Source organism: Mya arenaria, chromosome 11, assembly GCF_026914265.1.
Source record: "Mya arenaria isolate MELC-2E11 chromosome 11, ASM2691426v1".
Lineage (NCBI taxonomy): Eukaryota > Metazoa > Mollusca > Bivalvia > Myida > Myidae > Mya > Mya arenaria.
In genome coordinates, this window is record NC_069132.1 from 11097985 (window position 1) to 11115492 (window position 17508).

Sequence of the window (17508 nt, forward strand, 5' to 3'; positions counted from 1 at the left end):
TATAACTAACATTGACACGTTGGCATTTGTGGACATAATACTTGAAACACACGCGTGTCTGACATGGTGTTATCAACATTTAAAGATCTATATTAGTGGGTTTCTTTCATGTTTTTTTTCTGTAAATTACTGAAATCCAGCTTAGTTGATGTCAAGGTGAAATTTCATGTCATAAAAGTATCAATAAATCTAAGATAATGCATGATTAAATTTAAAGCTACGTGGCCACAAATTCAATCGTTTATTATGTCTTTCATATTTTGATCATTCAAATTCAACTGATAAATGTGGTAAACAGTGTTTTTCCATATACCTTTACGTTTCAATGCATATGAAAGTTTGACACTGTTCCCAGAATATAAGAAATCATTACTTAATAGTTGTAAAAACTACGCTTTTTAAAATCATCTAGTTTAGTTAAAAGAAGTATGTACCCTACTAATTTTAAATATAAAAATGCACACTTATTCATGATTACGTTTCATTGCTGTGGGCTTTTTGCCATTTTTTGTGACCTGAGTGTAGACGAATAAACTTGTTAAGTGTCACAGTTCCAACACCTGACACCCGTGTGGAATGTGACAATTCGCCATAAGACCGTCTGTCTCCAAAAATATAACATCTTATAACTATCAGATTTCTTTTTTCATGAATTATTATCCATCTAAAAAGGTATCTAAGTTGATCAGAGTTGATAACTTCAAAGCATTTTTTAGTATATCAAAACAATTGTATAAACTGTGGTGAATCTTGGATTTTTAAGCAAGTAGCCATATATCAAAATGACAAAATAGACATAGTCACTATATACATGCATCATGGTAAAAATGATCGTATAATATATGTAAAGAGATGGATGGATCATAATATATTTTTCCTTTAAAGTCTATGGCAGGCCCTCCGATTCGTTTTTTCCAGGGAGTCAACGAAATGGGTATGCCTTCCACTGGTTTCAGTCTGTTCTGCGCTACGTTCAGCACCTATGGCTGCAGGCCACTTATTAGCGACGAGCCTGCTGTTGAGGGGGTCAAAGATGGTCAAGCTTACGCATCATCTTGTGTCTGAGGTAGCCCTTGGCCGTCAGCGTCGACAGCGTTATGTAGACATTGACGCCAGGATAATGGCTGAGTGGGACTCATATGACTCGCATAAGGTCACGTGTGAGGAGTTTTTGAAAAATGTTGGTGCAATCTACGGCGGGCGAAAGGTGCTTGATACTTGATGCAGTCTTTTCAGTGGACTTTATGTAAAACAAATATCATTATACCTCTTGTAAATATTAGCAACATACTTAAGTATATTAGTTTGAAGATTATTTCAAGGTTTGTTCGAAGTATAAAGATTTTTTTTAACTCGATTTATTCTTATCCAAAATTCTCATGAATAAATGTATAAAAAAAAAATATGTTCATATGTACCGGTATATATAATGTGTTCAAGTAAAAAGTTATTTTCTTTTAAATCTATTTTTTATCAATACCTTTTATGCATATTAGATATATGACTTTATGTCAATAAACATATCTCATTACAACTTCTATAAAGATAAAAAAAATGATTTTTTATGGTTTTTCTCTTATATTTAAAAAATAAAAAACAAAATAAAAATAAGGGCCGAAACGTCTCCGTGTCTGGGGCCGAAACGTCTACTGCATGGGGCCGATTTGGTAAGGGGCCGAAAAGGTAACCGTTTCAACTAGGGGCCGATTTGGTAAGGGGCCGATATGTCTGGTAGCCAAATTTGTGTCCTGATTTCCGGCATTTTTTATTATTAAAAGTATAAGTTATATTACAAAAGGTAGAAAATAATTGTTTGCATGCAATCACTTATAGATGGTTTATAGATCCGTGATGAAATCAATTATTTTTATTTATTTTTTTAATCGAAAGGTAGGTAACTGCTGCGTAGATTCGTCCTTCATATATTGCTAGAATGTAACCTAGAACAGGAACCATGCATTGAACAATTAATTGCTTTCTAAGCGGAGAACCAGTATATGGGGCTTACTTGTTCACACGGCTACTAGACAAATCGGCCCCTTACCAAATCGGCCCCTAGCTCAAACGGTTACCTTTTCGGCCCCTTACCAAATCGTCCGCATCCCGTAGACGTTTCGGCCCCTGATTACCGAGACGTTTCGGCCCTTATTTCTATTTTTTTTTTTCTAAATATAAGTAAAAAACATGTAATTTCATTTTTTTATTTTAATAGACAAAGCTATATACATGTATACAAAGGTACTGTATAGATAAAAATAGATTTAATGAAAATATCTGTACACTTGAAAACATGTAAAGATTTATTCACGAGATTTTTTTATAAAAAGAAATAGAGTTGAAGAAGAAATGTTTAAACTTCATTTTTTTTCAAATAATCTTTAAATATTATACATAACTATGTTGCTAATAGTATGTATAATGACATGTCCATTGTCTAACATCAGTCTTGACCAAACACCTATCGCCCGCCGTAGAGGGCACCAACATTTTTCAGGAACTCCTCGCAGGTGACCTTATGCGAATCGTATGAGTCCCACTCATCCATGATCCTGGCGTTGATGTCTCTGTAACGCTCTCGACATAAGTTATACATTTTATGAAATTCAGTTATTTATATTCAAATCAGGTAAGGATGAAAAAACTACTAGTATTATTAATCTTATATTTAATACGTATGCAAATCCGTACTGGCTTAAACGGTGTTTTTAGACAGATGGTCTTATGGCGAATTGTCACATTCCACAGAGGTATCAGGCGTTGGAATTATGACACTTTGTGTTTACAAACTTATAAATACGTCTACAAGGTTTGTTCCGACTTTCCCAACCGCTAATTCTCACACTTAAAGATTAATACCAATTATCTCTTCGCACCTCAAACAGAATATTATTTCACTTTTTTATTACGGATATATTGTTTTACTCTTTTTAAAATGCATATTTATTGTATAATATCTGTAGAACTATCAAGTTGTCACTTGTTTGCAATTCATATCTTTAAAACAAACATGTTTTCCTAATTATGTATAGATGATCCACTAATTGTTAAAAATAATAATTAATAATTATTCTGGAGCAATTGTATGCCACACAGATAACAAACTAATGGTTGAAACATAAAGGCATTTTAAAAAAAACCTTGCTTAAGCATAAAACGCATATATGTACGTATGGCATGTGGCTATAACATAAGTTCTATTGTATCATAAGTTTGATAAAAAATATTGTGAGAATGTTATCGATATTAAGGTATAATATAAAAAGGTAATGATTCCAGTGTTATATATACCGCAAGGTTCATGCTGCGTGGTACATACAACACAAAACGAACAAGAATATGTACATCGCGTATGTTCTAAGGATCAACAGAATTATGTTTAAACACTTCCGTTTATGATACAATAAACATAACAAAGAAACATAGCAAACATTTTATACTAGGGAATCACAAGTCAAACACGCGTGTAATCAGGAATGATAGCAAAATAAAAACCACGAATGCCAGTCCAGTGTCAATGCTTTGATATACCTTTGGCGCCACGTGCATTTTAATCTAAATTATATGAGTTATGGGAGTACTCGGCGGTAAACATAGCCATACATTTTCTTTGAAGTCTTTAATGATCAATTAATAATTAACATTTATAACATATAAACTTTCTTAGATTTTCTAACATTTTATATTAAAATCAGGGTTAATATTTATTTAGATTTTAATTATATTTTTATATCAGTCCTATCAATGTTTTTCATGCATATTTGTCTATTTGTAAATTTAAAGACTTTATTTACAACTTATTTACAGATCTCATTTACATTTATAAGACGACCTACAATGTTTTTCTTTATACTCAAGATAAAAAATAAAATAAAATTAAGGGGCCGAAATGTCTCTGTTAAAAATCACTAAGGGGCCGAAACGTCTCGAGTCATTTTAATTAAGGGGACGAAATGGCAGGGCCGAAACGTCTTAGGGGCCGATTTGGTAGTAGGCCGATTTGGTAAGGGGCCGATTTGTCTTGCTCCCGTTCACACCAGCTGAAGTCCGAAAATTTCACTCAAGATGGAAACAGTGAAAGATAGAGTTGATGAGGGAGATTATGTAATGCTTAAGAAAGCTGAAAATTTGAGAGTATTTCAAGTGCACAGGAAAAGGCAATATATTTTATATACAATAATTTATTTATTCGTACCCTACCAGTTCGTCCAATTATAGTGACATAATTATAACTGTAAATCTGAAAGAAGGAAAACAATTGGAAGTGCTCTACAAGGATATTGGATATTTCATGTGTGTACCCAGTCAAGTCAATAGCTTTATTGGCAAATATGTAAAGAACCATCAATATTGCACAAACAAACATGTACAGTTTAATAAGGGATTCCGAATCAGGGGTAGTTCCGAATCAGTCGTTTAAATTTACCTGAAAATATCTGAGAATGACCTGCATATGAAGATTTTTCTTACATATATATTGTGTTTGACGCTTTGTTATTGCTTACAACAATTTTAGAACGTGTACACATCAAAACTACCTTTGTGTACATGTTTACAAATATCGCACATGTAACAATTTTACTGACGCACCGGTAATGGAAATGCGCTTTGGATGAAACAACATCAAATAAATAGGTAAATAAGTGGTAAATACTTGTTATTTTGGGTTTTAACATAAGATGGATATTTACTTTAACAGATGCTAGCACCCCACAAAAATATATTGAGAATAAATATTGATTTTACATTGAAAATGAAAGTGGGTTATTGCGGGAATTCCGGGTCACATGTTGGGGGCTGTCTCAAAGTCTAGTGCATTGTATATTGTACAGTAAATAACATTCTGGTAAACAATTCTGCATTCTTGTGTAAAAATATTTGTTGAAAACTCAACTTTCTACATAAAATCACTTTTTAGTTGCAAGTAAAATTCATATAGTGAGTGGTTTAAAGCTGTACTCTCACATGTATACCATTTTTACAACTTTTATTTTTTTTTATCTCAGAAAGAGCAAATTTTTGCATAAATATCTGCAAACCAATGATATAAGATTGCTGACAAAAAATCAGATTGTAGACTATTATATTTCCGTTCGAAAATTTATGTTTTATGGCTTAAACCCTTACTTAATACGGTTAACGGTTTAAGAAAAATGCATAAACCATCATTTTTTAACTTAAATATAAAAATCTGTGATCTGATTTTTTGTCAGCAGTCTTATATCACTAATTTCCAGGGTTTTTCGGAAAAATTGGCTCGTTCCAAGACAAAAAATAAGAAATAAGAAAAGTTGTCAAAACGTTCAATCTGTGAGAGTGCAGCTTTAAGAAGTTTGAACCAAAAATACTTGTCTGAAAATTAAATGATAGAAATCATGGCCTGAAGTTTACAGAACATTACTAAGCCATTGGTTCATAATATAAATTTATGTTATAGTAAACTTGTTCATAAAATTTTAAATGTTGCTAGATCTTATACTTAATAGTAGAAGCAACTGATGGCCATGAGGTTGTGGGTTTGCAGGGGAAACCTCGAAATTGGAAGTTAAGGGGTAGAACTTGTGGTTGCAAATTTGTAGCTCATTTTAGTTAGAAATCATCAGTGAGTATCTTGTAAGTTATTTAGTGTTTTCTTTTTACTTAATTTCTTAAAAACTTAGATGAGTTTAATCACCACATACAAGTACATTTACATACAATTCATTGACACAGTATGAAGTGTTTTACTAAAAGTGTGTTTTATTTCCAATTTCATGGTGATAGGAACTGTGTATGCTGAAACATGTGGTGATCCAGTACCAAGTACATGTCAATGGCCAGAGCAAAATGAAGTTACATGGTGATGGTGTGGTCCTTTAATGTCACTACACCATCCAGCCAATGGCATCATGCTTTGATGAAACTGTAAAGAATTTGGAAGATACTGTTGCTGAAATGACATCTGGGAGTGCAATGAACCTTGTGATCAGAAATATAAACAGTTAGATTTACATGTACTTTGTATTGAAATTTTATCAGATAATGGGACAATTATACTTTTAGCTTTTCTTTTTTGAATTTTAAGAAAACAGTCGAGGAATTGTGATACCCTTGGCATTTCAGATAAGATAACGTTTAAGATATTCAAATGAAACTTGGTACACATGTTTCAATAGCAACTTCATTGGGCAAAACTCCAGCTTAGAAAATGAGTGAGTAGTAATGCCCATTTTCTACTATTTTCAACACCATCATTATCTTATTCCATCATATCCATTTCATATATACCTTGTTTGTTATCTTTATTTGTTACATATTCTTTTTATTTAATTTCTAGTTAGTGACTGGTACTGCATGTGTTAAAGGTATTAACAAAGCCAGTAGACACTGGTTTATATATTCCATGTATATTTTGTCACAATTTATTTTTGTTACTGGTCTGTGTTAAAGGTATTAACAAAAAATAAATATAGTTACAAAAGATATTTGTTACATTCAGCCCTACTTTAAATACATTAACAAGATTGATGGCAAAATCAATCATTTTGGATTTTCACTTGACCACCTGTCTGAAACCCCCACATCCTTACTTTAACCCACCAGCCTTACTTTTTCATTTGACTAGGACAAATGATTATGTAGAATAAAGTTAAATATGACCAACCTTCATATTTATAAAAAAATAAATAAGTGCCTGTCAATGAGAGACTGCAAGTTCATTATTTCTAACTAGCCTATTTTTTCTAAATAAAATCCACCCAACACCCAATTTAATTTTTAAAGTTCGCATGAGAATCAAAGAAAAAAATTCTTTGGCCTTTTCCATGTTTGTTTCGACATGTGTTTGACAGTTCAAGTTGATTTTGAAACGACCCCCAACTTCAGAGAACAGAAGATGCAGTGATTGGATAGAACAGCCTAACATATCACGTGATCCTAAACACCTTCAATTGATTCGGAATTCCTACAATGAGTGTGTATATTTAGACAACAAGATATATGGACTTCAGAAGTCTCATCATAATTTGAAAGTAATAAAAATCTAGTCCATATATATGAGCTCCTGAACATGTATTGTTTCATTTAGCTGACTATCCTAATATTTATACAGCACTGGATTTGTCCTTACTGATTCGGAATCCCTTAATCAACTGTATTCCAAATAAATTATTAGTGGATGGATTTTGTTGTCGTCTTCATATGGCAATTGCTTCACATACAAATAATTTTGTCAACCTTTTTGGCGATTTATTCTAACTGGAATCTCAGGTTAAGCATATAACATCTTTAAAAGACATTAAAACATGCCATATTACAATTATATATTATTTCTTAAAATTTGTACGAAAAGTGAATATCCAATGAACACTTATGTGTTTAAGTAATAGGTAGATGACATGAAGTAACATTTTAATGATAAAGAATAGGCAGGGTGCATATAGCACATCTTCCTGTCATAGAATACTACCTCATTGGCTGACACATTACCTGCGAAAGTTGAACATCAAATACATCTCTAAATGCAATTTCAATATTTTAAAAAAAAAAATCGTTTTTTTCACTAACCCGTTTAGATGTTTTAGGGATTAGAATAATCCTGTTTTAAACGTTTATTAATTTACACTAAAACATGATGTTGAAATAAAGAATTTTATAAGAAATATTCAACAACGAAAAGCTAAATGGATATTTTTTGTATTAAACATTAACTGGAAGAAATTCCAGTAAAACTGGTCCAATTCTATCCACAATAATACAAGTGTACCCACAAGTTGAAAGAATGTAATAATCTAGTTTAAATGTTATTACATTTGTATTTTTGTGACAAAATTGCATGAAAAGCATTTAAATTAGTTTTTAATACTTCCACTCATACTTAATGGTTTAAACTTTAAACAGGGATATCTGGTTAGAGAAGAGCAAATTTTGCCTGGACGGTCTCATAGGGCAGCAATATGGGACCTTGTTTGAGGTGAAGGATGGTGGCCTGGTGCTGATGGAGAGACCGCAGCCACAGGGCATGGAGGAGGCAGGTACACTGAACAAAGATTTGGATAATTAATTTGATAAATATAAACATATATAGTAGTATTTCACAATATTTAATTCATCATTCATGTATGTGTTATTTTTTATGTATTGTATAAGTGCATAGATGGTGCTCTATGCTGTCCACTTTATGAATGGCATGGTATTATCATACTCATAATCATTTATCAAATAAATTTCTATATATTGTTCATGAAAGTTGCAAATGTTCAGAGGTATTGTTGTGGACTCTCCGACAGGTGCGGTTGAGGTTCGGGATAATCGTAACCTGCTTGACGAGGACTCGAACCAGCGTCTCACCCAGGAACAGATTGAGCAGATGAAGAAGGAAGGTGTCTCTGGTGATGTATGTGTCTCATTTTCAATCATTCCCCCCCCCCCCCCATATTAACATTTAAACTCAACTTCAGCGACCCACGGCTGATTATGATTTAATTTTACTTAATTTTGTTCATTTGTTTTATTCAGGTTTGAAAACAATGTAATTTGACTTGCCATAGCTGTGACAAATACCAATGCTCAAGCCAACTCAAAGTGTCTCACGGTTTATGTATTGCTTGATATATAATCATGCATGCAAGGAGATCAGTTTGATCGGTAAGCTTATTATGAGTTCACTGTAATTCAATATAAATTGCAAGTGGCTATAAGCCTTTGCTTTTGGGCTGAATCCCTCATAGTCAGATTGGAATAATTCATCAGTAACCACATATGTTATGCATCATTAATCTTTCAGAAACTCATTGGGCATCTGATAGAAAACAGTGCCACCTTCCAGAGCAAGACAGGATATGCACAGGAAAAGTGGGTTAAAAAGAAGAAAAAGAAGTAGGTTGTTTTCAGCTGAAATTGAAAATATTAGTTTCAGTTATTTATTAATAAATTGTATTTTTGAGACATTTGAGATTAAGTTAAAAATAGTAAAATGTTTATTATAGATTGAATCCCGATAGGTATTACAATTGCAAGTGTTGAAAAGTTAATTCCTTATGTTTTGCCTGAAATAGCCTTTTACATTTTTTTCTTTGGTGTGGTTATTTGCAGGCACTTACTTCAGTTTACTGTGTTAAAGCCAACCGCTCGACTTATGTGTGAAATGCAATGGTCAAAGGGACCTTCACGCATATGGTAAATATTAGTAGTAGTTGAATGTTTGCTTCATTTAAAAACAGATCTAGAGGGAAAAGTGACATATACATTTTTGTTAAATTTCTTTCCCTGTAAGCCAGCAATTTTAGCTACTTTTACATGTTTTCTAAAAGATTCTTTTATTTAATTTTACATATTGTTATCAGTTTGTTTTGTAGTCCTATCTTTTGGTATTTTTTTGTTGACTTGAACACTTAATCAGGACTCAGAAGACATTATCCACTTTTTGTATCAAACAATATAAACATACATGCAAGGAAATGACTAAATGATTTTGGTCTGCTTGTTGAATACGTTGCTTTAGATTATTCTCAGTCTGGGATTTAAATTAGATGGGTTACTTGCACTGAAATGTTCTTATTATCTACATGTTGTCACCTAAATGGAAGGACTCAAAAGCTGCTTATATTTGTATATATATGCACTAATTAAGTTCTTAGGTTGTCCGGTAAGCGCAGTGGTTAGCACTTGTGTCTCACCAAGGCGACCCAAGTTCGATTCCCAGCCTGGGCGCATGTGTGTTTAGTTAGTGGTCAACAAGGCAGACAAGTGGGTTTTCTCCAGGTACTCCGGTTTCTCCCACAGCACAAGACCACACTCTCCGAACATTGTGCTAACGAGAGTGACTTAGTATAAGTTATCATAATTTTTTTCACAACCATTGTAAAATATATATTGTTTAAACTAATTCAGTTCTTGCGCTAGGGTGACGATGTATTCTTTGAGTGTTTTCATCATCTGAACATGTATAATCATAATGTTGTATGTCATGTATTCAGCAATCTGCGTGTGGATAGCCTGGCACAGATGTTGACAATGGGCAATGTGCGAGCGGGTTCCACTGTTCTTGTTGTCGACTCCTGCCTTGGGCTGGTCACTGCTGCTGTGCTTGAGCGGCTTGGAGGTAATACTAGCATTGTTTATGCTGATAAGAGTGTTTTGTAAGGAAATATTACTGCTGGTGCTGTAACGCTGATTTATGTAAACAGTAATATTTTGTATAAAAAGTAAAAAAAGAAAATTGATTAACATGTATGTCTTTTTCAAACATCATTGTTGTTCTTATCCAAAAACAAGTAGTGTATTTGAGATGCGTCACATGAATATAGGTCTTTGGAAATTACAGTTCTATACCTTGTTTGTTTAACATTTTGATGATGTGATCAAGCAATGCTGAAAATTTCATATTGATTTATTTAAAATCATTAAATGATAATTTTTTACAAGAGTGAAACAGGAGATGCCCATATTGCCTGCTCAATATCACATCACAAACATGGTGAGAAAGCAAATAACATTATATAATTAATGTTTCAGTATTCCAACTGACTGGAATTTGTAAGAATCATGGCAGATGGTAAAAAATCATGTCTTAACTTATTCAATACCTTGCGTGTACTTAGAAAGGGAAAGAAACTGTGACATACAAAATGATTTTGTAACATGGCCATACATGTACATATACGGTAATTTACATTTGATATTTTACTTTTTTAAAGGTTTTGGCAGAGTTGTCAGTTTCTACCAGGGAGATTCTCCTTTGAAGTAGGTCAACATGGAAACTACCATTCAATTAGTCAATATTATTGTATGACTTGTGCTTAAATAATTATGCTTTTATAATCACTGTTATTATTTGATTTTTCTAAATTAAATACATATGTTTCAATAGACTAACTGTCTATTTATTTTGAGACTCTTGGTTGGAAGGATTAGATTTGACAAAAACAGGAAAAACTGACTGAAATACAGAGAAATTGTTGATTTCTTTTTGACAAAATTTATCACAGTTATTTACATGTTATGTTATCATCACGATATGACTTTTGTGTGATGCCTGTCTGTCTAATCAGTTTAACAAGGATTTTAATATGTTTTAATTCCAGAGCTACATTGCAGCCATTTGATTTTCCACAAAATGTGATGGACACTCTATACCAGTTCCCGTTGGATATGGTAAACTCTTTGAAACACCCTGCCACCACCAACATACTTGATGGTGACATGACAGGAGACGCAGAAAACACTAATGGTAGTGGTATGCAAATAACAGATGAAACAGTGGAAATAGATAAAGAAAGTGAAGAGAAGACAATTGACACTAAAGCTGAAAATAGTGAGGAGGTAAATAAAATGGATGATGAAACAGAAAATCCACAAAAAAACACATGCGGTAATGTTGATATGGAAAATATCACTAAATCAAACAATGAAAGTAATAACGGGGATTCTGTACAGAACATGACCAAGAAAGGTAGCAGAGCAGACAGGTGGGGTAAAAAAGATAAGAAGCAGAAGAAGGACCGTTCCCAGGCAAAATTGGAACGGGCCCAAGAGATCGAGAGAGCCAGAAGGGTGCTGCTGGAAAAGGAAGCTGACTGGTAACTATGGGGTAGATTATGTCATTATTTAAGCATTCATATGGTGCATGTACATAATTTTATGTACCTAAAATTATAGTTTGTGTTACATGAAAAGATGGTAATAATAGTTAATACTTCATAACTACTATGTAGTTTCCTCTCCAACAAATAATTTGTTCAAAATATTTCTTTGAAGTGGACTAATGCATGTTATACAGTTCATACTTGGATTCCAACATTATGTGTTTGTTACATTGTATTTGTTATTGTATTCCAGTTTGCTGGTGGCGACCAAGTTCCATCCGAGTCCAATAGTTCTTGCCCTAGCTGACATTGTTGCACCATCCAGGCCTCTTGTGGTCTTCTCACAGTTCAAAGAGGTTAGCTTAGTTTTAATATGAACTATCTAAGCAGTCTAAAGGATTGTAAAGTGTTTGGCTTGTGGCAGGTGGCAAACAATACCAAAACAAGGCAACATTTTAGTTAAGATATTTGATGAACTTATTTCATTTCTGTTTTCCATATGGGATACATACATACATGCGTACAAAAGTATAATAGCAAATTGGCTGCTGGCGCTTGCTTGTTCAAAGAGGGCATGGCACTGCCATGGAAGGTGACTTAATTACTTAGTCTGCAGCTGATAAAAGCTTGACCAAGAGCAGAGGCACACGTCCTTGGATTTCTGGTATTACAGGACTCTACAGGAGCATGATTTAAGGCATTGCAGGACTATTATAAATATTTACAGTGTGTGTGTGTTTTCAGGTTTTACACGACACAGACATAAATTGATATCTACCGCATTTTGTAGTGACTTGCCATCTTCTTGTCAATACAATCCTCTTTAAAAATGTTTGCAATCAATATTTCCTGCATGGGAAGATGGTCATGCAAATATGTAAGGTTCTAAATAGGGATGCAAACGAATGGCAAAATTGATATTCAAATATTTGGTAATTCTTTTGATCGAATATTCGATTACTAAAATGAATATTTAAGAAATGTAGTAAACACCTATTATTAATCGCTACAGATATAGCACAACTTTTTCAAAACCGGTTCCTGCAACGGACACTGTTTTTCCCCAAAGTTAGCCTTTGAAATTTCCCATTTACAGAAAATAAATCCAACAAAAGGCAAAATATTCTGAACAAACAAAAACCCAAATTCATTTCAATTTATAAACAAGGCTGTGATCGTAGATTCCCGGTTGAATGTCGAAATGCAACAGCGGATGGTCGTTCTGTATGACGAGCAGCTTCTTTCTGGGATTGATCTCTACTAAATACAACTATGTAAAAACCCTGATTTTTTACTCATGTATCGTACAACAATGTCCTAAAATGCTATTCTAAACAGGTTTTTTTCAAAGCACGAACGTTCTATTGAAACATGGAAGCAGTTTAGAGCACATAACCAGCAAATGTCATTCAAACGGCGATTTGAGCTATATTGCACAGCTTCATTGGCAGCCATGACACCACTTTGGTAGCTGATTCCATATATCCTTTATTGGCATGGTCATTAAAATTTACCGAAATAAATTAAAACTTGCTTGATGTCACTTGTCAAATTGCAAGGATTCATAAAATTACGGGTCCTGTTTATAGTCCCCGATGATATGTCCTTTACTAACGTGACGCGGGGCGTCCAAAACGGCCGCCAAAGTACTCTATTTATTATAATAAATGTTAAGTGAATAAAACATGCACACTTATTCTGTTTTGCAACAAAAAACGTGCTAATCTTTCTTGATTAAAAGTTCCAGTGTATTATGTTGTACCGGTATGTATTGAGAGCTTCAGCCAACTTCAGACCTGTTAACATGATAAGATCTGCTATTTTGTTGTTTTGTTAATGTCCTTATTGTATACAAAAATGTCTCCATTTGATTTGATGGTTTGTCAGAGATTAATTATTTTATAAATTTTAATAAAAAACAATGCATTTGAGTAAAAAACAATGCATTTGAGTAAAAAACAATGCATTTGAGTATTCAAACAGCATCTTGAACATAATCATGCCCATGCCTGAATTGGCAACATTGCTTATAGGGCTCGAAATACTCTGTAATGGTTGGTGCTGTTTCAAATTCTGTGAAAATGCCTTTACAAAAAAATCTGACATAGTTCAATCATTAACGGAAAAGTTTACATTTCATTGATAATTAACTCACATAATATAATGGTCATCTTTGAATGTATATTTGCTTAAAATACTTTTTAGTACTTTTGAGTAAATACTAAATAGTGATATTTTAAAGGCCAGGGTGCATGACTCCAAATATCCTACCGGACAGTAATTAAGCCTATATGGCAGAGGAGACATGGTTAATTGGGTTGATTAGGCCTGCTCAGGTCAGCAATTTTGATTGTAGACACTCACATGGCTTGTGGTGTTATATGATTCTGATCAAGTGGTACAGAAGAATTTGTCCATTGGTTTCTCATTTGAGATTTATAGATAAACCATGACCAATACTTCCACTAATTGTGTTATAATAAGCCATTTGATAGTATATATCATATATATACCATATGGCAGTAACAACCTCATACTTTGATAGTAAACCTGTAATAAACAGGAATTGGTCGTGAAATTCAGTGGGCTGTTAGCGGGTCATGAACTTTCAAGATCTGTCAATCAACATTGCTGGGAAATTTGAATTTGTTTGACAGTTATAAAAAATACTTGAAAGTAGTATTTATAACTATTTGAGAGACTTGAAATTCACAAGATATGTTTATGATACATTAAATAAACCATCATGCAAATTTTAGCAATTTTTGTTTGTTAATTATATGTATATTTGAAAAAATGGTCTGGCAGTCTATACCAGCAGACAGCTCTGTGAGGTCAAGTGAAGTGGCCATTTTTCTGACTGTCTGCCTTTTATACTAATACCCCAGCCTTTAAGTAAAGAATTATTTAAATACATTTTGGAAGTGATATCTTTTCGAAATTATAAGCCTATCATATAGAAGTCTAAAATTAGTTAATTTATTCTAGAAAACACACTTGTTTGGAAAAAAACTCCGTTTTTAGTGGCAATTTTTGACGTCATATTTAACTTGATACAGTCCAAAATGCTTTCTTGTTAATATAGTTAAGTGTAATTGTCCAATGTTAGCAAAAAGTGTAATTGTCCAATGTTAACAAAAAACACATGGAAGATTTCTGTCCAAGCATCAAACCAATGCGCAACTTTGAAAGAAATTCACCATTTTAGTACATTTTGGCCCTCACCTTGGACGCCTTTTTATGTTGATTTTGTTCAAAATTCTGTTTGAATGCTAAAACAATATTTATTTATTTAGAAAGCAAGACCATTTAGAATTTTTTTGACAAACAATTAAACTTTCAAAGCAAGTAGAGAAGTTCTAAAGAATTTGTCATGGTTCATGCACATTTGTATGAATATTAAATATATATTTTTTACCATAGATGGCACGAGGCTTGTATTATAGAGTATAGACTACCAAATTCAGAAAAAATCATCTTCTATACACCACCATGCAGGGTTTTTGTGTTCGGCTGCTGGACTTAACTGTTTTGTGTATTAACAATGAGTGTGTTTAAAGGCATTACAGGACCCTTATGTGTATTTACAATGCATGTGTTTTCATTATGTGGGTTTTCAGGCATAACAGGCCCGCTATGTGTATTTAGTACTATTTTATACAATGCATATGTTTTCAGGCAATACAAGACCGTTATGTGTATTCACATTTGCATGTGTTTTCAAGCATTACAAGACCATTATGTGTACTTACAATACGTGTGTTTTTAGGCATTACAAGACCGTTATGTGTACTTACAATGCATGTGTTTTTAAGCAATACAATACTGTTACGTGTATACACAATGCATACATGTGTTTTCAGGCATTACAAGACTGTTATGTGTACTTACAATGCATGTGTTTTTAAGCAATACAATACTGTTACGTGTATACACAATGCATGTGTTTTCAGGCATTACAAGACTGTTATGTGTACTTACAATGCATGTGTTTTTAAGCAATACAATACTGTTACGTGTATACATACACAATGCATGTGTTTTCAGGCATTACAAGACTGTTATGTGTATTTACGGGAGCACAAAGGGCTGGTCAACTACAGGCTCACAGAAACATGGCTGAGAGAATACCAGGTAAACTATATACATGTGAAAATAATTTTAATGGTTGTTATTTATTCTGTATTCAGGTTCTTTTTTTAAATGAAAGTTTTATATTAGCCCTTTTCAAACAAATTAAGTCAGATTTTATCAATTTTTACCACAACAAGTTATTACAAGATTATATAAACCACTCCTTGTTGGCATGACATAACCTTGGATCGTTGTCTTGTGGGAGACCTGTGTACCTGGAGAAAACCCGCTTATTCTGCATCGTGATCCAAACCCCAATACTCACATAAGTCAAGGCAGAGAATCAAACCTGGGACATCTTGTAAGAAGCAAACTGGACTCTCTTGTAATATCAAGCCAATCATTGTAAAATAAATATAAGTTTTTAACTGTACTGCAAGTCATTTTAAACATTGTAAACTGGTAATATATTTTAATAATAAAAAAAAACACAGATGCCAGGGAGAAAAAACAGGCGAGCGGGCATTAACAATTCGGTGTTAATTGTTTCATTACATGTCACAAAGACAATAGTTTTTATCCAATAGTTTTGAAATGTTGTCAGAATACTTGTCTTCATGTTTTCTTGAACATTTGTGAATATGTGTCACCTCAGGTCAAAAACTAGGTCACTAGGTCAAATCTAAGGAAATATTTTCCCCATCCCATAAACATTTTTTTTAAATCCAATTGTTATGAAACTTAATCAGAATATTTGTTTACATGTTGTCTTTAACATTTGTGAATTATTAAAAAGAAAATTATTTCAATTTTTTTTTTCCAATTTTCATTTGGCTTGTTTATATACATGCACACACACGCATACATGCTTTCACACTGGCACACACATCATTGACCCATCAGCACCACAGTCAATGATTGTATTTTCAGGATCTTTATATTTTGCTTCTTTGGTGTGTCATCTGCGCTCTAAAACTAGGTCTTTGGGACTTATCTTTTAGGAAAAGCTGATGTATTTACAAAATGTTCATTTTTCCTCACACAAATGGAATAGTTTTAAATCCAATTGAAATCAACATCCCCTTTAAGGTCCTTGGTTTGATGAATTTTTAGAGAATAAGATTGCATTTAAAGCTATCTGTACTAATTAAATATTTGACTTGTTAAATAGCTGGATTTTCTTTCGTTTGTGATTGTGAATATTGATAGTTTTGTTATTTAACAAAGAATACTTTTTTGGATTGTAAAATTGGCAGACTTTCAAGGATATTGATAACTGTCGATAATAAACAAACATGCATACTTGTCAGACACTTGAAAATCGAAAATGAAATATTGATTTGGTGACATAATTTTGCAGGTTATGTAATTATGTTTGGATAAAAACTTTTTTAAGATTATAAAAGAAAAAGATATAGCTTTCAATGAAACCTGAGTGTATCATTCAGTTGATCATATCTGTATAATTTGTGAGTTTTACAGGTTTTACCATCACGTACCCACCCAGTGATCCAGATGAGCGGCACAGGTGGCTACCTCCTCTCCGCCACCACCATCTGCCGCCCATGAACTTTCTGATACAGAATCGTCTATTCATGTGTATTACTGATAATAAACATGTTGATAATGTTCTCACTGTTGTTTTATCAGAATACATAGTCATCATTTCTTCACGAACATGTTGATCATTAAACAACATTAAACAACATAATGTCAGTTAACAATGATTTCCCTTGTTACAACTGGACCATTATAATTGCTAAGTTTAATTGGTTTAATAAGTATCCTGCATGTGTTTTCAGTAGGTGAAAAAGCTGGAATTTGTCTGTTCAGTGCATTTTCTATATAACTCACAGATATTATTGAAACATAT

The 17508-nt window shown here is 33.0% G+C and overlaps 1 protein-coding gene across 4 annotated transcripts; it reads left to right on the forward strand.

Moving 5' to 3' along the window:
• Positions 1 to 4013: 4013 nt before the first annotated feature.
• LOC128208866 (tRNA (adenine(58)-N(1))-methyltransferase non-catalytic subunit TRM6-like) lies at positions 4014 to 17266 on the forward strand. 4 transcript variants are annotated; one of them, XM_052912530.1, is made up of 11 exons: positions 4014 to 4154; positions 7876 to 8009; positions 8265 to 8371; positions 8762 to 8853; positions 9070 to 9153; positions 9954 to 10078; positions 10674 to 10719; positions 11061 to 11555; positions 11815 to 11917; positions 15609 to 15695; positions 17118 to 17266. In XM_052912530.1, the coding sequence occupies exons 1-11, from the start codon at positions 4063 to 4065 to the stop codon at positions 17202 to 17204; spliced, it is 1452 nt and encodes a 483-aa protein (XP_052768490.1). In that variant the 5' UTR covers positions 4014 to 4062; the 3' UTR covers positions 17205 to 17266. The 4 variants fall into 4 exon arrangements, with proteins under 4 accessions (XP_052768490.1, XP_052768491.1, XP_052768492.1 ...); XM_052912532.1 differs by lacking the exon at positions 4014 to 4154 and adding an exon at positions 6880 to 7007; XM_052912533.1 differs by lacking the exon at positions 4014 to 4154 and adding an exon at positions 6894 to 6949.
• The last annotated feature ends 242 nt before the right edge of the window (positions 17267 to 17508 follow it).

Bases quoted from the DNA above. Each gene is read 5' to 3' on its own strand.
- LOC128208866 (XM_052912530.1), top strand. From the start codon at position 4,063: ATGGAAACAGTGAAAGATAGAGTTGATGAGGGAGATTATGTAATGCTT. The intron at 4,155-7,875 runs GCAATATATTTT...AACTTTAAACAG, and splicing joins TTTCAAGTGCACAGGAAAAG to GGATATCTGGTTAGAGAAGA. The intron at 11,556-11,814 runs GTAACTATGGGG...ATTGTATTCCAG, and splicing joins CTGGAAAAGGAAGCTGACTG to TTTGCTGGTGGCGACCAAGT.